The sequence below is a fragment of the Pelodiscus sinensis genome, chromosome 21, assembly GCF_049634645.1.
Source record: "Pelodiscus sinensis isolate JC-2024 chromosome 21, ASM4963464v1, whole genome shotgun sequence".
NCBI classification, from domain to species: Eukaryota; Metazoa; Chordata; order Testudines; family Trionychidae; genus Pelodiscus; species Pelodiscus sinensis.
Genome location: NC_134731.1, coordinates 4,033,487 through 4,052,925, shown reverse-complemented (window position 1 = coordinate 4,052,925; position 19,439 = coordinate 4,033,487). Strand labels below are relative to the sequence as shown.

Sequence of the window (19,439 nt, the reverse complement as noted above, 5' to 3'; positions counted from 1 at the left end):
GCTGGTAACCAACCCCCCTCCCCCCGTGCAATGCAGGGCTGGTAACCAACCCCCCTCCCCTCGTGCAATACAGGGCTGGTAACCAACCCCCCTCCCCTCGTGCAATGCAGGGCTGGTAACCAACCCCCCTCCCCCCGTGCAATGCAGGGCTGGTAACCAACCCCCCTCCCCCCGTGCAATGCAGGGTTGGTAACCAACCCCCCTCCCCCCGTGCAATACAGGGGCTGGTAACCAACCCCCCTCCCCCCGTGCAATGCAGGGTTGGTAACCAACCCCCCTCCCCCCGTGCAATACAGGGGCTGGTAACCAACCCCCCTCTCCCCGTGCAATGCAGGGCTGGTAACCAACCCTCCTCCCCCCGTGCAATGCAGGGGCTGGTAACCGACCCTCCTCCCCCCGTGCAATGCAGGGGCTGGTAACCGACCCCCCTCCCCCCGTGCAATGCAGGGCTGGTAACCAACCCCCCTCCCCCCGTGCAATGCAGGGCTGGTAACCAACCCCCCTCCCCCCGTGCAATGCAGGGCTGGTAACCAACCCCCCTCCCCCCGTGCAATGCAGGGCTGGTAACCAACCCCCCTCCCCCCGTCCAATGCAGGGCTGGTAACCAACCCCCCTCCCCCCGTGCAATGCAGGGCTGGTAACCAACCCCCCTCCCCCCGTGCAATACAGGGCTGGTAACCGACCCCCCTCCCCCCGTGCAATGCAGGGCTGGTAACCAACTCCCCTCCCCCCGTGCAATGCAGGGCTGGTAACCAACTCCCCTCCCCCCGTGCAATGCAGGGCTGGTAACCAACCCCCCTCCCCTCGTGCGATGCAGGGCTGGTAACCGACCCCCCTCCCCTCGTGCGATGCAGGGCTGGTAACCGACCCCCCTCCCCTCGTGCGATGCAGGGCTGGTAACCAACCCCCTCCCCTCGTGCGATGCAGGGCTGGTAACCGACCCCCCTCCCCTCGTGCGATGCAGGGCTGGTAACCGACCCCCCTCCCCTCGTGCGATGCAGGGCTGGTAACCGACCCCCCTCCCCTCGTGCGATGCAGGGCTGGTAACCGACCCCCCTCCCCTCGTGCGATGCAGGGCTGGTAACCGACCCCCCTCCCCTCGTGCGATGCAGGGCTGGTAACCGACCCCCCTCCCCTCGTGCGATGCAGGGCTGGTAACCAACCCCCCTCCCCCCGTGCGATGCAGGGCTGGTAACCAACTCCCCTCCCCCCGTGCAATGCAGGGCTGGTAACCAACTCCCCTCCCCCCGTGCAATGCAGGGCTGGTAACCAACTCCCCTCCCCCCGTGCAATGCAGGGCTGGTAACCAACCCCCCTCCCCTCGTGCGATGCAGGGCTGGTAACCAACCCCCCTCCCCCCGTGCAATGCAGGGCTGGTAACCAACCCCCCTCCCCTCGTGCGATGCAGGGCTGGTAACCAACCCCCCTCCCCCCGTGCAATACAGGGGCTGGTAACCAACCCCCCTCCCCTCGTGCGATGCAGGGCTGGTAACCGACCCCCCTCCCCTCGTGCGATGCAGGGCTGGTAACCGACCCCCCTCCCCTCGTGCGATGCAGGGCTGGTAACCGACCCCCCTCCCCTCGTGCGATGCAGGGCTGGTAACCGACCCCCCTCCCCTCGTGCGATGCAGGGCTGGTAACCGACCCCCCTCCCCTCGTGCGATGCAGGGCTGGTAACCAACCCCCTCCCCTCGTGCGATGCAGGGCTGGTAACCGACCCCCCTCCCCTCGTGCAATGCAGGGCTGGTAACCGACCCCCCTCCCCTCGTGCGATGCAGGGCTGGTAACCGACCCCCCTCCCCCCGTGCAATGCAGGGCTGGTAACCAACTCCCCTCCCCCCGTGCAATGCAGGGCTGGTAACCAACCCCCCTCCCCCCGTGCAATGCAGGGCTGGTAACCAACTCCCCTCCCCCCGTGCAATGCAGGGCTGGTAACCAACTCCCCTCCCCCCGTGCAATGCAGGGCTGGTAACCAACCCCCCTCCCCCCGTGCAATACAGGGCTGGTAACCAACCCCCCTCCCCCCGTGCAATACAGGGCTGGTAACCAACTCCCCTCCCCCCGTGCAATGCAGGGCTGGTAACCAACCCCCCTTCCCCCGTGCAATACAGGGCTGGTAACCAACCCCCCTCCCCTCGTGCGATGCAGGGCTGGTAACCAACCCCCCTCCCCCCGTGCAATACAGGGGCTGGTAACCAACCCCCCTCCCCTCGTGCGATGCAGGGCTGGTAACCGACCCCCCTCCCCTCGTGCGATGCAGGGCTGGTAACCGACCCCCCTCCCCCCGTGCGATGCAGGGCTGGTAACCGACCCCCCTCCCCTCGTGCGATGCAGGGCTGGTAACCAACCCCCTCCCCTCGTGCGATGCAGGGCTGGTAACCGACCCCCCTCCCCTCGTGCGATGCAGGGCTGGTAACCGACCCCCCTCCCCTCGTGCGATGCAGGGCTGGTAACCAACCCCCTCCCCTCGTGCGATGCAGGGCTGGTAACCGACCCCCCTCCCCTCGTGCGATGCAGGGCTGGTAACCGACCCCCCTCCCCTCGTGCGATGCAGGGCTGGTAACCAGCCCTGGCCAGGGAGCTGCCCTGCAGCCTCTCCGACTGGCTGGGCAGACTGCAAAATGACCATCTTAAAAGGGCAATGCTTGCTCGGCTCTTAAAAGGGCAATCTCGGTTTGTTTGTTTTTTCTCAATAAGTTTTGCTACTATTTGTTTTGCGGGGGGGGGGCGCGAGGGTTTCTCAGAAATCAAAAAGGGGGCGTGATGCTGAGAAGCTTGGGAGCCACTGAGCTAGAAACACCCGCCGGCAGGGCAGGGTTAGGCCGGGCAGCTCGCTCCGGGCAGTGCACTGGCGGCCCGGACTTAGCGGTGGCTCCTGGGAACTCCCAGCCAGACACGCGAAAATGCCCGACTGGGGTTCTGGGGCAGGCCCTTGTGGGTGGGGTGGAGGCAAGGAGGGAGGGCAGCAGCCAGGGGAGAAGAGAGCCTTGGGGAGCCAGTGCTGCTCCCGTTCCATTGCTCCCCCAGGCGAGTGATGCTGACTGAGCTGCCGAGGCTAAAACCAGCCTCCCCTCCCCGGCAGAACAGGTATAGTTTTGTTGACAAAAGTCCACTTTTGTTGACAAAACCCTGTAGTCTAGACACACCCACAGTGTCCTAAGGGAACGTGGGTGCTGCCTGGTTCTTCCCTTGTGCTCTAAAACTCCCCCTCAGAGCAGTGTTTCGGGCATCTGGAGGAAATTCCTCCATGTGCCCTGCCTCTGGACTCGTTCAGCCTCCATTCTGCCCGAGCCAGCCTGGCTGTGGAGGGGCCCCTGGTGAGGTGGGGTGTAGAGCTATTCTGGGTTGATGCTCCAAAGCCAAAGCAGAGCGGGGGCACCAACACATGGTTCAATTCAGGAGAGGTTGTAGAGTTCGTGCCATTATCAGTTTCTTTGTGAGGCCTTCCTCCCTGAAAATGACCCCAATGCGTAGCGCCCATGATCGTCCCTACAGCAACACACCACTGTTCCAACGCAACCCTACAATAACAAACCAGTAAGTGCAGTTCTGCGCTCAGGAATTTATGCTACTAACCCACCGCCTGCCGCTCAAGGTGTGGGAGAAGCGACATTTGTAGCCAGCCATCTCAGCCCCGGGACTGGAAGCAAACTGACAGCAACAAAACAATAGCAAAGTCGTGTGCGTGCATGATCAAAGGACCCGTCCTCCGGCAGGAAACATCCCACGTTCGAGCTGCCACAGGCTGACATGCTGAAAGCGCAGGGGGGGAAGAAAACCCTTGTATGATTGCTGGAGGATACCGGGACAAGTGCGTGTTTTACAGCTGGCCCCAGGAAAACGAGGGCACCCCGTCGGCAACATTTCCAGTGTCCAATAACGGGAGCTTATCTAGTGTTAAATTGTCATGGCCTGGATACCAATGGGAAACCACGCGTGGGTGACACGGGCAAGAATAGCAAATGAATTCGTTATGGCCGGCTGGTGGCCTGACTGTGACTAGGAAAAGAATTCCATGATAATGGAACACTTGAAATAGGCCGTCGAGCCAGTTCAGGTTCCCATTTATACACAGCTTGGGGTAGAATTGCATGGAGCTAAGCAAACAGCAGGAGGCATCAGCAATTGCAGCCTGGGGAGGCTGGCTGCGTGTACGTGAGCATCGCATTCAGGGAGGTTATATTTATTATTCATAATGGGTGTGGAACTAGCATCTGGGAATCCGGGGCATACGTCGGAAGTGGGCAACCTACGGCCCACGGGCTGCATGTGGCCCACGGGGGCTCCACCTGTAGCCCCCCGGCGGCTTCCCTCCCCTACATGCCTCTCGCGCACTGGGCACCGGAGCCCCGCACTTCCTTCTGCTCCCCCTCCCTGCCAGCACCGTCAGGCCATGACTCCTCTGATTTGCGCTCCATCCCTGCTCCTCCCTCCCCCTCCCACAGCTGGAGCGCGGCAAATCAGCTGGTCACCGTTGCTCAAGCTCTGGGAGGGAGGGGAATAGGGTCAGTGCATGAATCAGCAGATTGGCAGCACCCTGGAAGTGCTGGGAGGGAGGGGGAGGAGTAGGACGCACAGGGCGTGAGAGGTGTGGGGAGGGGGGTAGACCCGGGGGCACAAGTGGAATCCCTGTGGGTGCAGGCTGCTGCGGCCCACTGAGGTGCAGGAGACCCCTCATGCAGCCCACTCCCCGTTCTGGGTTGCCAGTGTTTTGGGACCGGTTCACCACGTGTTCGTCGCACACGCCCGCTCGCTGCCGGGAAAGGTCATTGCCTGCCCACGAAGGGGCTCACCCCCTCACGAGCGCCCCGCTGTGGCCGAGGGCATGTCTGCGAGTTCTCCGCCTGACTGGTTCCAGGAGTAGAGGTGTCCCAGCTGGCTTTCCTGGTCAGTCGCCTGGGACCAGGCTTCTTCTTAACCCCCTTTCTGTAGCAGCTGGAGGAGACACAGGCCCACCCACACCTCTAGGTCCCGGCCCAGGGACCCTGTAAGTAGCAGTTGCTTGCTACGTATCACTGCAGTCTGCTGGTATCTTTCTCCGTGAGCCACTTCCCAAGAAGCGGCTCCATCCAGCCCTCTCTCCCAGGACTTTGAGGTCCAGTTTTCACTGCACCCTGTCCAGGGTTCTGCAGATTGTTGTAGTCTCTTATGGCTAGTCTTCTGCCACTGGACCTGGGTTTCCACCAGGCCGCAAGTCCAGCTCACATTCGGAGCTGTCAAAGGTGCCGCTGTCCTCCCAATCAATCTCTAGGTGGGCCTGGGTCTCGCTCCATTGAGCAACTACTAGGTCCTGGCCCAGCAGCTTCTTTTATATCCGCTTGCTGGGCCCTGATTGGCTGCAGCAGAAGCAGCCACTCTAGTCTGCTTGGAGGACCTCTCTTCTGCTCTTCTGCCCGGGGCATGGCAAGGCCTCCAGCCTCTAGCCGGGGGTTTCGGGCCTAACCCACCCCGTCACTGCGCCCCAAATGTGAAACGCTTTTTCGGTGACTGTTTCTTAAAATACCAAAATAGAAGGGGAGAAGCTGAGCGGAAAAATGGCAGAGCTACAGTCTTGTTTGGTCCGGTTCCATGTCTATGAAAACCAGTTTGCTCTTGGAAGCCAACATGCAGTGAAATGAGCACACCAGCCACGCCAGCCGCACAGCCCTAGTCTCGTGTGGGAATCATTGTGCGCCGTGGCACGTGTGAACAAAGCGGGGTTATGCTGTTTTGTTAACCCTTCAGGACCTAGCCTTATTACCAAGGTGGCGCTGTGCCCGCGAACAGGGGAACCCCGGCCGGGGGGGATGCCAGGCAGCCAGCGTCAGGAACTTTCAGAAGGTGGAGGGGGGAGAAAAGAGTCCGAAGTGGATTGCAGAGAGGCAAATAGAAATGATCGGGCGGAGGAAGGTGTTACGTCATACACTTGAACCTCAGAGGGGGAATCAGATCACTGTCTTGTGTGGATCGCAAAGGGACAAGAAGAGCTGTGGGTAGTTTTTTGACTATTCCCCCATCCCTCCGCTCAGCTGAAGCTGACCCTCACGTGTATCCTTTGGGAGAGGAGAAGATCCACGTCTGCTCTCCTGCAGTTAGTTAACACCACGTGGCAGCCACGGGTTGTTCTACCAGCAGGGCGGAGGCGACCTGTTCTTGGCGGTGGCACAGATGGCGTAAGAAGCAAGGGAGTGCGCCATCACAGTTGCAAATGTCGTGATAGCGCTAAGGCAGCAACACGGTTTTTCAGTCAAATCTGTTCCTGGAGGGGAAGGGAATTTTTATGGGGCTCGTTGGGCAGCCCCCCAAAATTTCTCGAACAAACCCCCCAGCTGTTTTCCCGGCAGCGGCTTGATTGTGAGGCCTGCATCTTAACAGGCACTTAACAGACTATTTAGTTCTGGATCCTGATTTATAACCTGGGGAGAGGGGGAGGAAAGGCAGGGTTTTATTGGTTTTGTTTCTATGGGAACCATGGTTGCTCAGAAGTTGGGACGTGAAAAGAAAACGGTGCATTTTTAACTAGCAGTGTCATCAGGACGGGATGGCTCAGAGCTGATGTTTTATACTCTATGCACCAGCAACCCCATCTTGTGCCATCATTATTTCGGAGCCACTTCTCATCACAAAGACCGGCACTCCCCATAGATTTGCTGCTATCTCCCAGGTTGCACTGAGGCTGGTGAATTCCGGATGTGGAATTCATCACCGGGATGGCCCTGTCACTGGTTCTCACAAGGAGAGAGCACCAGTAGCCGAGACTTGGATGCTTTCAACACAGCCCAGTGTGGAAGTGAAGAGACACGGTGGGGGAAAAGGCCACGTTTCTTTTTATTTTTTCACGCAATGCATGGTCAACCTGGGGAACTCCTCGCCAGAGGATGTTGTGAAGACCAGAACTTCAGCAGGGTTCAAAAAAGAACTAGATAGATTCATGGAGGTTAGGTCCATCAATGGCTATTAGCCAGGCTGGGTAGGAACGGTGTCTCTACTCTGTTTGTCAGAATGGAAATGAGCGACAGGGATCACTTGATGGTTACCTGCTCTGTTCACTCCCTCTGGGGCACCTGGCGCTGGCCACTGTCGGCAGACAGGACACTGGGCTAGATGGACCTTTGGTCTGACCCCGTCTGGCCGTTCTGATGTTCTTATATTTCTATGTCTCTACCAAAGGTAGAGCTGCAATGCCGCTGGATTATTGGAGCTGTTTGCAGTCAGTGTTCATTACTGGAATCTTAGAATCATCAGATACTAGAGCTGGAAGGGACCTCGAGAGGTGATCGAGTCTAGTCCCCTGCCCTCATGGCAGGACCAAGCCCCATCTAGGGACACACAAGCATTGAGGCTGGTCCCTTTTGGCTAGTGAGAGCTGTGTGCACTGTACAGAAGCGAACCCACATTTCGCAAGTACTGAACTGTTCTCTCCGTCTCTCTCTCTCCGCTGTTGTGGGTCTTGGTTCTTGTTAGGTCAGTGCTCGCCGTAGGCTGAGAGCTGTGGCAGTCGCTGCCTTTGCCAAGGTGTGTCAGCTTTCCCAGCATAACCCTGCTCTGCGCCTGTTGTGCCACCGCCTGTCACTCGGTGCCAGCGGTCTCAGGATCTGTGCAAAATCAGCTCTTGCTTTCCCTCTTCCGTGGCCTTTGCGTTGCAGCTTCCAGCCCCTTAGGGGCATAAAATGGGCACGTCAGTTCTCTTGTCTGCCATGCAGCTGCTGCTTGTCTGGAGGGAGCCCATCACCTGTTGGTTTTTTGTCGCATGCTGGGTTCACACTCCTGAGTGAAAATCGTTGCTCTGTTCTTACCCTGTGCTGCCCGGGGTGGATTTCAGGAGCTTGTCTGGAATGCAGACGCATGCCTTGGCTTCTGATCGAGGTGCTGGCCAGTCACAGGCAACAGCCTGTCAGCTTGATTTATTCCCACCCCGCTTTCCTGGGGTGGCCATGTGATGCATTGAGGTTTCCTCTTCTCCGTTGGCCTGACTGTGTTCTGGCCAGGTGAGAGCTGCAGTCCCCTGATTTCTGCCTGCTGCTTCCAGCGGCACCGGTCTCCACTTTAATAACCACACCTGGCTCTGACCCAGCAGCTTTTCATCTGTGGATCTCAAAGCACTGTACAGAGGACAGAGAGCATCACTGGCTGGGATTGTCACTGGGGGCCTAAGAGAGTTAGGCACCCTCCCCTAGGCTCCTGGAAGCCCCAGCCACTATCGCTGTTGTACAGACAGGGAAACAGAGGCACCGAGGGGGTGGGGAGAAGTGCCTTGCCCCAAGAGCCAGGCTTAGAACCCAGGGCTCCAGGTGGCTCCACTCCTGGGGCATTGTTAGTTAGGGTATGTCCTCACAGCAATGAAAGACCAGCGGTGCCGAGTCTCACAGCCTGGCTCGGAACAAAGGAGAGATCCGCGGGCCCAGTCCAGCGCTCTTCCAGAGTCGTTCCTGATCCCGGCCCGTGCTTTGCTCCTGTACCTCCTGTGCCTGTGTGTCACCTGACACCACCTCAGTGACCAATGGCAGAGCTGATGTGCTAGCCAGGGCTGCCCTCTGGACTCAAAGGAGCAGGCCCTTGTGTCTCTGTTCCACAGGGCACTGGCTGCTAAATGACACATAACATGAGCACTGCATGGTGGTCATGTAACATGAAGCCACGAGAGCCCCAGCATGCCTGGGGCTGGGCAAACACGCTGGTGGTCAGTTACCATCCCTGCCTCAGAGCGCGGACACACCACATGGGGCTGACAGGCGGGCAGGATGTCTCTACCCAAAGGGAAGTTTGGACAGGCCAAGGGGGTTAACGCCCACCTGCAGGGAAAGCCTGGGAAACCTTTAAGAAGCTCCGGAGTTGATGTCTCCCCTGAAAGGTTCCGTGTCTAGGAAGGTGGGTGACGAAGCTCCTTCCTTCCAACTTCCCGAGAGGCTGCCTGTGCCTCTGACATGTGCCAGCTGCTGGCTGTGAAATTTGTTCACAGTCTAATGAACCAGAGGACAAGTGAAACACCCGGCAACGATGTCAGGGGGTTCTGTGGTGTTAGACCAGCGGGAATAATTTTTGCAGGGGAACAACTTCATGAATTTTGGTACGTGGTCATGGGCTGGCTCCCCTGCAGAAGGGGCGGGGCCTGGGGGAAAGGGGCAGAGCCTCGGGCGAAAGGGGTGGGGTCGGAGACTAGCCGCCCCCCGGAGTTGTCTGGCGCTGGAGGCTTTGAATGAAAAACACAGCTAAGGGCTTGCGGTGTTGCCTGGCAGCCGCCTGGGGTGGCTGCAGCTATTTAAAGGGCTCGCGGCTCCAGCCCCTGCCAGGGCAGCACCGTGACCGGGAGACGGGAGCCATTTAAACAGGAAGCTGCTGCCTGAGCTACCACCTGGAAGTTCAGTGGCACAGGCAGCAGGATATAAATAGAACGCGGCCAGATGCCATCCACAGGCCGGAGCAAAGCGTTAGGTGGGCCAAATCCGGCTTCCGGGCCCTGTCTTTCCCAGCCCTGCGTGAGAGGCAGCAGAGAGCAGGGCTGTAAGCTGTTTGGCTCTAGGATAAGGAAGCCATTGGCAAGAGCATCCTCCCGTACCCCTACTTCCTGTGCCCATGCTTTTTAGGGTGTGTTGGTGTGACGGGGTGGACTAGGCCCGAAGCCCCCTGCTGGAAACTGGTGGCCTTGCCACATCCCATCCCTGGGAAAAGAGCAGAAGAGAGGTCCTCCAGGCAAGCTAGAGTGGCTGCTTCTGCTGCAGCCAATCAGGGCCCAGCATGACGGTATAAAGACGCTGCTTGACCAGGGCCTGGCGGTTCCTTGCTGGAGCTCCACCCAGTCACGCCCAGGGGCTGAGCAGGAAGAAAGTGGCACCTTGGACAGCTCCGTGTGAGAGCTGGATTGCAGGTCTGGCTGAAGCCGGGCGGTGGTGGACTATGGTAAATTGCAGAACCCTGGACAGGGGACTGTGAAAACTTGACCTTAAAGCCCTGAGAGAGGGGGCAAGGACGGAGCAGCTTCTTGGGGAAGCGGCACAGGGAGTGAGGTAGCAGGGACTTACAGGGTCCATGGGCCGGGACCCAGAGTTGAGGGCAGACTTGGGTCCCCCTAGCAGCTACGAAAAGGAGAGAAGATGCCTGGTTCCAGGTGTCTGAGCAGAAAAGACATTTGGGACACTTCTACTCCCAGAGCCAGTCTGAGTGGAGGAGCTTGTGGACACACCCTCGCTCACAAGAGCGTGAGCCCCTCTACAGCTGGGTACAGCAGGGATAGTCAATTCTTCTGGAAAGGTCCAAATTTCCTGGCCTATGTACAGTCAAGGTCTGTGACGGCATGTTGGGGTCCCCCGCCTCCTGCACCCCGAAATGGCACAAACAGACTGCACCAGCCGGTGGAATAGAGGAAGTTTATTGCCTCTCCAGGATACAGCACAGCATAGATGTAATCTGGTCACAGAGCTGGGCTAGGATGCCTCAGGCCCCCTTGAGATGGGGGAGACTGGGCCCCTAAACTCCAGCCCCTTTCCCTAGGCTGTCTCCTCCATGCTCCCAGCTAGCAACTAACCAACACTCTTCCAGCCCTGCCCCCCAGCCAGGGCAGCATCCCCCTTCCTTTGTTCCTCTCCATGGGGGGGTGTCTGGCCATACTGGTTGAGAGATCCCTTTGCATAGTGAGTGACTCATCCTGTTTTGCTGGGTCGTGGTACCCACGGCAGCCAGTGGGGGTTACCCCAGAGCCAGCAGCATAGAAACCAGCCAGGTACCCCCACTACGTCACAAGGTCCAGATGCCAGAAAAAATACAAGAAGAATGCTAATAAATATGCAGGTCCTGAGTGCATTCAGAGCCCTGTGATGCTCTGGCTTTGGCCTGCACTCTGTCCATTGACTACCCCGGGGCACAGTATGGGAGTTACAGTGAGAGGCTGGCTGTGGGAGGCGCATTGTAGGGAAGGGTGCAATCTTGGTCTTTCAGCTGTCAGTCGGCAATGAGCCAGCCTGGAGCAAGGTGGGAGGGATCTCTCTGCGGTACAGGGCAGCCTATTGTCTCTCCGGTGCGTTCTCATGTGTTAAAGTTCTGGATTTTAAGGAATCGAGTTGTTACTTTGCATTCTTCCAGCAAAAGTATCTTATGGTTTCTCTAACTTCTCTAAAAGCGGCGAGGAGTCCTGTGGCACCTTATAGATTAACCGACGTGTGGGAGCATAAGCTTTTGTGGGCAAAGACCCACTTCGTCAGATGCATGTAGTAGGAATTTCCGGAGGCAGGTATAAATATGCAGGCCAGAGTCAGGCTGGAGATGACGAGGTGGATCCAATCAGGGAGGATGAGGCCCACTTCTAGTAGCTGATCTTAGATTTTTGTACTTAGAGAAACTGCTGAGCTACAGTTCATCTCCAAGTTTGACACAATCAACTCTGGATTAAACAAAGACTGTGAATGGCTCGCTAACTACAAAAGCAGCTTCTCCTCTCTTGGAATTCACACCTCCAGATCAGCTACTAGAAGTGGGCCTCATCCTCCCTGATTGGATCCACCTCGTCATCTCCAGCCTGATCCTGGCCTGCATATTTATACCTGCCTCTGGAAATTTCCACTACGTGCATCTGACAAAGTGGGTCTTTGCCCACGAAAGCTTATGCTCCTACACTTCGGTTAGTCTATAAGGTGCCACAGGACTCCTCGCCGCTTTTGCCGATTCAGATGAACACGGCGACCCCTCTGATACTCTAACTTCTCTGCTTGTTTGTCTGCCATGAACACACAGGGGGACTGTCACTTACCCTATGCTTGTGCAGGCCCTAGTAAAAGGGGACCCTCGCCTGGCTGGCCTGGGGCGGCTGCCCTAATGTAAATGTTTAGCAATAATGCGCAGCGTGAGCTCAGATTTGGTCGTAATAAATTACCAGTTCCGCTGCAGCCCGGCAAGAGCGAGACTCATGAAAGCTGATACTGGCTATTACAGACAAAAGGTGCACAAGAAACCATGGGCTTAATGGAAAAGTTCCAGAATACGAAGACTGGCATGTCGCTAGGTGAATGCGGCAATGGAATTAGCGTAGGAGCAGGTCCCCCTTCACAAGGCAGAGCGGCTGCGGAGAAGCCGGGATTAACGAGAGAACTTTCCGGCAGGGCCGTGGTAGCTGGCTGTATGTGCCCTATCCGCAGAGGTGCTGAAATGCATCAGGGGCATCGGCTGGCTCGTGTATCTGTTACATAATCCTGTCGTGCATGTAATACGTTTGCTATTGTCACTCTAGCCTGGATACCGATAACCCCAGGGACGCAGTGACAGGGGAACCATGGGTTGAAGATTTAACCATGAGCTTAAGCACTGTGGCAGGGAGGGGAAGGCTGGGGGCAGTCGAGTGTGACACTGTTCTGTTCCTAATGTTCGGAGCAGAAAAAATGTTCCAGGCTCAGTGGGGCGAGCAGAGACAGGCTGTTGGATGAACAGAAAACGCATTTTATTAGTGATCACCGGGGCTCCTAATTCCATGCAAAAATATTTGGAGGGCAGCTAAGATTCCAAAGGAGGCCTGTACGCAGGGGGAGTGCAAAGGGTGTGAACGCCCCCCTCTCCCGCAGTCCTTCATGGTCTGCCATGGGGCTGATTCCGGCCAACCTAGGGAAGGCAGGGGCCGGCACATTGCCCCAGCCTCCTTCTCCTGTTCTCCGGCAGGCTGGGGTTGATTTCCCCACTTCCTCACCCAGGAGTGAGGCTGGGGGTGGGGCTGGGCTGTGGGGGGAAGGGCAGCCACAAGCCCCTCCCACAGCCCCCCCCCAGAAATTCCCGGGTAGAGGCCTGCAAAGGTACAGCGGGGCGGGCTGAGTCTTACATGATAGAGTCCCCCAGAGCCGTCAGTCCCCTCCCGGGAAAGGCTGTGGTAAGTCAGGGCTTCTGTAATTGTCTAGAACGTGCTTGTGACCCAGGGCAGCGTATGCCTGTGGAACAGCCAGGCAGTGATAAGCGATGCCACCGCTCCCCAAAATCAGCTGGATTTCTGAGTGAGGCAAGCGGGCTGGTGGGTGAGCAGCGCGGGTCTGCGGGGCCGCCCGGTTTCGTGCGCATTGTCCCGTTAACGCCTCTCGTGCGCGCGTGTCCTTTCAGACGAGTGCCGTGCTGTGCTCTGGAGGCTGTGCCCTGCTGGCCATCAGCTGCCTGCTGGCGATCACCGCCCTCTTCCTGCCCGCTGGGCTCTGCGAGAGACGAGTGTGCACCCTGGCTGGCTACATGCAGACGGCAGCGGGTAAGTGTCCTCTCGTGCCCGCAGTGGTTAACGTGGCGTTGTTATTTCACAGGACTATCCACCGCTCGGGAGCTCTGGCCAAAGCGGAAGCCAATGGGTCCGTGGCAGCACTGTGCCTCCGAAAATGAGGCCACTTGGTTAGGTGCCTGACTACAGATTTTTGGGGTCTTCCATTGGGCACTCCAATCTGTAGATTTTGGCTAGGTGTCTTGCAACACCAAATCGGACCATCAGCTCGGCCTTCCTCCACCTCGTGGTGGCCAGTGTTTCAAAGGGAGGCAGGAAACCAGTCACCTCCCATCCACGGAAATGCTTATCCATGTGAATATAAAACTAAGGCCCAAGTGAAATGCAGAAGATCTTCAGGATGACAGGGTCTTTCCTACAACAGCGTGTGTCGCGAGTCTTAACCAGACCCTTGTGTGATGACGTGGAAGTGACTTACATCACCAGGAAACTCGCTGCTCCCGTTGTTAATTGCGTTTATTCCACCCAGCTGGTTAGGAATGTCTCCACTCACTGGCTTCCTTTTATTATTATTCTGATTGTTCATTCTCTACCCAGCTGTAGCTTTCCTCTAGCAGAGAAGACAATGCTATGTCTGGGGACAGTCTGGTAAGCTAGGTGAGATCCATTTGATAAAGGCAGCCCTACACAAAGCTTGGTTCATGCCTGACCGCTGTGAGAAATGTTCAGATCTTCTGGGGGGAGGGGAGGTCCAGCAAGCTGTGCTCCATACTCCAATGATGAGATGGAGTTAGATTATCCCGTGAGCTCAGACATGCCTCGTTTCTTTAGATCTACTGGCCTGTGACCTGGAAGCAGCTTTCGAGTTTGAGCTGGGTGTAGATTGTGTGTGAATATACCACTGGGTGAGACTCTGCCATCTGCCAGTTCTGTCTCTGTACCAGAGGGCAGAACGGCCACCTTTCTGGTTGAGATGCCCGCTGAGCCAGGTGTACCACAATTGAATTTCCCCTGGACATGGCAGGAGCTAGCCCTTGTTTCTCGTTAGGGAATGTCTGTGGCTTCTCTAATAAGTGAGGATAATTGGCACTTTCTTCTCAGCAGCTACCCACAGTTTGCAAACACTAATTCCCACCACAGCCCTGTGAGGTAAGTAAATATTAGCTGGTAGACGACGCTTCACTTCAGCTACTGTATCTTTTATGGGAATTACCGTATTGATTCTTGTAATAGGAATTAAAAATTAATTAAAATAAAACATCGCCCATTGGGTGGAAGAGAAAGAGGGGACCAATATTATTATTACTTGTAATTGCTATAACAACTAGCAGTCCCAGTCATAACCAGTTGTGCCAACCGAACAAAGACACCCAGTAAACTGGGACAAAGCTTTATTGCCTTTTCCTAGAAGGGCGAATCCTGACTCCTAGTTCTGTGTGTGATCCATTTTCTTACCTACACCCTAGTACTTCCCATATTCACAGGGATGTTGTACGTATAGGGACTCCTTGGGTGGCAGGTTTGGGGCGGGCTCTGAGTTTGGTCTGCTGTATTTACTGTTAGCAACAAAAGGGAAAATAGAAGTTTGACGTCAAAAGCTTCAGGTATTCCCCAGGCGGTTTCATTTTTTTACTAGCCTCCTAGAATGTTCTGGATCTTTGTAGAATCTTGTGGAACCTTCCAGAACCTACATTTTCCTGGAACCTCCTAGAATATTGTCACTCTGCCATATGCATAGAGTCGCGTTGTCACCAGTCAGTTGGTGAGAGCCCAGCTGTGACATTGTGAACCTCATTTTATTGTGTCATTGTGAAAGTGTACTTGTGACAGGGATAAATTGTGCACCACAGTTGTGAATGGGCCACAAATACAATGAAAAAATAAGATATTCAAAAGTGTAACAAATGGAGGGTGGGGTGCCATAGAGGCTTGTCACCTGGGGAACCATTTGGTCAGCTCTGCACAGATAAACAGGTGAGAGATGTGAGATATTCTGACATTACAGTAATGGAGTCTGCTAAGTTCTAAAGGTAACTAAGGCCTTGTCTAGACTTACATGGAGATCGACACTCTGGAAATTGATCTTTCGGGGTTCTGATTTAGTGGGTCTAGAACAGACCTGCTAAATCAAACGCTGAAGGTGCCCCTATCAGCCCCACTCCACGGGGTCATGAGGAGAAAGGGATGTCGATGGGGGGAGTTTCTCCCATAGGCCGCCTGCAGTAGGGCCACACCAGAAATTCAGTTCCGGGTACATCGACTCAGCTATGCAATTCTTGTAGTTGGGGTTGAGTATCTTAAATTGAATTTCTCCCTCAGTGTAGACCTGACTTAACTCTCCAAAAAGAGGATGGAGATACTTCCCCTTCTTTATAAAGCACTTGGAGATCTGTGGGTGGAAAGTGTGATATATGATCTTATTTATTATTATTTATTTATTTGTTGAGCAAAGAGTGCACAGTGTAGCACAGAGTCTAGAAACAGATGTCCCTTCCCCCCGGAATTCTCTCTTGCTTGTGATCAGGGCTACGCCAGTGAAACTGCTTTATGGACTCATTTGAACACGGCAGGTAATGGATTTGCTAATAAAGCATGACTTTCTCAGGCTAGGTTGCTAGGGCAGCCAATGAAATTCACACCCTTCTGGGATGTTCAATCATTAATCCATAGAACGTGGTTAGTTACAGGTCAGGAGGAGATAGTCCATTGAATTCCCCCCCCCCACGAAATGGGGAAGATAAAAAAGAACATTAGGGCTGTTAATGAAGGAGTTCTGTAAGCCTCCGTTCAGCAAGAGAAACGGATCTATGGTTGCTGGAATAGCTGGGCCGGCTGGTTCATTATTACCCAGCAGTATTCACATGCTGAGGATTTTCCAGCAGTCTGGGTTAATACTTATACAACATATACATTTAATACAACATATAAAGTTAATACTCATACAACAGAGAAAATACTAAGTGACAATTTTTCTCTGTCTCTCTCGCACACACAGAGCCCACCCCCTGCACACAGCCACAAGAGGGCTTATTCCTGAGCGGGAGCATCATAGTTCTTGTGCAAGAAGCACTGATTTCACACATTAGAACGTCACTGTTCTTGCGCAAGAACTCCCCGCCAGTGTAGACAGGCAGCATGTTTTTGCGCAAAAGCAGCCGCTTTGGCACAAGATCGCGCCAATGGAGACACAGCCCTTGTGCTTGGGATTGTGCATTTGATTCCAGTAGAGTTTGTGTTGAGCCCAGGTGCTAGAGACAGACAAAAAAAGGTGGGAGGGAGGCCAAGTGCCCGGGGACAGTGAAATAAAAATGAGGATTTCTGAGTGTTCTACTGATCCTGACCTGGCGGGATGTAAACCGTAGCCTCTGAGCAGCATTGACAAATTAAAATTTACTAGGCACATTTGGTCAAGCTAATGGGCTGCATAAGCCCTCACTGTGCTTCAGGAAGCACTTTATATTGTGCATTTTACTATCGTTTCCCGGTGGCTTAATTCTTATTCACAATGAGGTGACCCTGAATCACCAGAATTAAGTCGCACGGACACGAGGCACTGCTGTGTTTTGTCCTTTCCTTCACCGTTGCTTTCTCTGGCTCCCAAGTGGAAATCTGAGCAGCAAGGAGAGAACCTCGCTCCGAAGATAATTACTGTGTGGCACCAGGGTGTGTATTTCAGGTGGATGGATTGTGGCTGTACTGTGTAGATACAGTGTGTGAAGGCCATGACAATTGCACGGGAAAATTCTGGCCTTGCTATGGACCAACATAAGACTGATTCCGTCACTGGCAAAGCTGGGAGTACTTGATATAAAACTTCATTTGAGATCCTAGGAAATACAGTGCATACAGAGGAAGAATGGCTTGTGGTTAGGGTGCTGGGCTGAGAGTCAAGTGATGCAGAGTATAAATCTGTCTCTGCCACAGATTCACTGTGTAACTTGAGTCACATCACTTAACTTCCTTCGTCACTCCTTACTTCCACATCTGTAAAGTGGAGATACTTAATCCTTCCTTTCTCTGTTTTGATTGTAAGCTCTTTGTGGGGGTAGGAACAATATTTTACTCTGTGTACACACAGTATCTAGCACCATGCGGTCCTAATCTGGCTTGGAGCCATAATATAAAGAAATAAAAATGCCACCATGATAGCTTGGCAACAGCTACCTGTTCCCAAGCTTTCAGTTTATTAGCTAGTCACAAATGGAAGCTGAGTGAATTGAAGTTGGTAGCAAAATTCTCCATGAGTTTAAGAGGCCCAAAATTTCACCCTATATGGTTTCTCCTAACAAATGAATGACATTGGTTAAAAAAAAAACTATACACTCTACGTGCATGTATAGTTATAGACACGCTTGTATGCATCTGTAAAAAGGCAGGCATGTATTATCTCATGTATCACACACCAAATACAGTTACTTCTCTTTACTTGGGGTATGATACATTAGTGAGAGCTCAGGCCTTGTAAATCCACAAGAGTAACACGTTGTTAAAACCACATTTGAACTTGTCTGCGAAGTTTAAATTTTCGCTTTAAATACCTCATGCCAGCTGTTCCCAAGACAGTGGCGGAGCAACACATGGCAGGGTCGAGGGCTAGCGAAGGGTGAGGAGGGGAATTAATAGATTGTTTCCTCCCTGCCTTTCTCTGTTGTGTTGTGTCGAATAGAGCTGTGTGTTAATTCTGTGCACTTCTAGGTGGCCAAGGTAATGTCCACATATTCATTCTGCTGATACCATTATTGGACCTAACCAAGTGAGTTATAAGATCAAGAACACATATTCCTGCGCATCCAGAAATGTAATTTATGCTATCATGTGCCGAAAGTGTCCGTCTGCTATGTACATTGGACAAACGTCTCAGACACTTCGCCAAAGGATTAATGCCCACAAAACAGATATCAGACAAGATCACAAAGAAAACACAGTTTCTTGCCATTTTAACCAGAAAGGACACTGTCTCAACGACTTAACCACCTGCATTCTGCAACAAAGACCTTTCACATCTGCACTTGAAAGGGAATCCTCTGAACTGTCATTCATGTTAAAATTCGACATTCTCCGAGAAGGAATGAACAAACACTCAAACTATCTTACCCATTACCAAGATAGCTTCCCCAATTATCACCTCTAATACCATTAGCTCACAAACATCCCACTCTCCCCTCCTCTAATATCATCAATTCACAGACACTTACCTTCCTTCCTTCCCCCCCCCCCCCGCATCCCTCTCCTGTTCTGAAATGTGATTTGTCCTTTTCATATGTGTTCATTTTTTTAATTGTATCCTTTGGTATATATGGGTGTGACTATTTTCTTCCACTATTTGATCTGAGGAAGTGGGTCTGGCCCACGAAAGCTCATCATCTAATAAACCATCTTGTTAGTCTTTAAAGTGCTACATTGTCCTGCATTTTGCTTAAGGTAATAGGCAGCTGTGGTGTTGTGCACACCTATGTTGCTGAATAATAAATACAGTAACCCTAGGTTAGCATTTCAGATTCATCTTCCTTGTGGTTGTGGTTACCGCCTCTCCGAGGTTCCCCGGGGGAAGGGAGCGGATCACCAAACCCATTTGTTCCTCTTGTCAGAATATAAACAAGAGCAAATATTGAATCAGCCTTTGGCCGTGCCTGCCGGCTCTGTTCTAAATGCAGATTTGACACGTATCCTTGCTCGTTGGACGGCTTTCTGGGCTGCCTCTTTTCCTCCTTTGGTATCAGAGCTCAGGAAACTTTGCAAATGGCTCCTTGAGGGGTGACTGGGACACGCAGGGATGTTGTCACAAAGGTGGCTCCAGCAATCAATTCGTTTTTCTTCTCTTGATTTGTGCTGCCCCCTGCCTACCCTGAACTTCATCTCTTGGAATTAAAACGTGTTTCCTATTTCTCTTCAGCCCGGTCCTCCCGCCCCACTAGTGGCACTGGCGGAACTTAGCAGAACTCTGCTGACACGAACACAATGAGTTCGGTGTCATAAAAAGGTGGATCCAGATCTCCAGCTTCAAGATAAAGGGCCGGGCATCATCAGCCATGGGCAATGGAAGCTCCTGTAACGGATCCGAGCAGGACAGCCAGCAAAAGTCGTGAGACCGTATCTGATGATCCGTCCTTTCAGCTCTGTCGCTGATCAAATGGGCACATGGGGCTTTGACTTTCATTCCCCTAAATTCAGATGCGGAATCTAAACTCAACCAGGTGAGGCAGGTTGGGGGCCCTGTTTTCCAGGGCAGCACCCTAGAGAGCAGAGCGGAAGGGGGTGGGGGTGTGCTCAGCCCGGGCTGCTGCGA

General features: G+C 54.1%; 1 protein-coding gene across 1 annotated transcript in view; it reads left to right on the top strand.

The window, feature by feature from the left end:
* LHFPL7 (LHFPL tetraspan subfamily member 7) overlaps nucleotides 1-19,439 on the top strand; it is a 158,761-nt gene that overhangs the window by 35,567 nt on the left and 103,755 nt on the right. Inside the window, exon 2 of the mRNA XM_075904644.1 lies at nucleotides 13,048-13,186. Within this exon, the coding sequence (XP_075760759.1) occupies nucleotides 13,048-13,186 (139 nt within the window). The remainder of the gene's footprint in view (nucleotides 1-13,047; nucleotides 13,187-19,439) is intronic.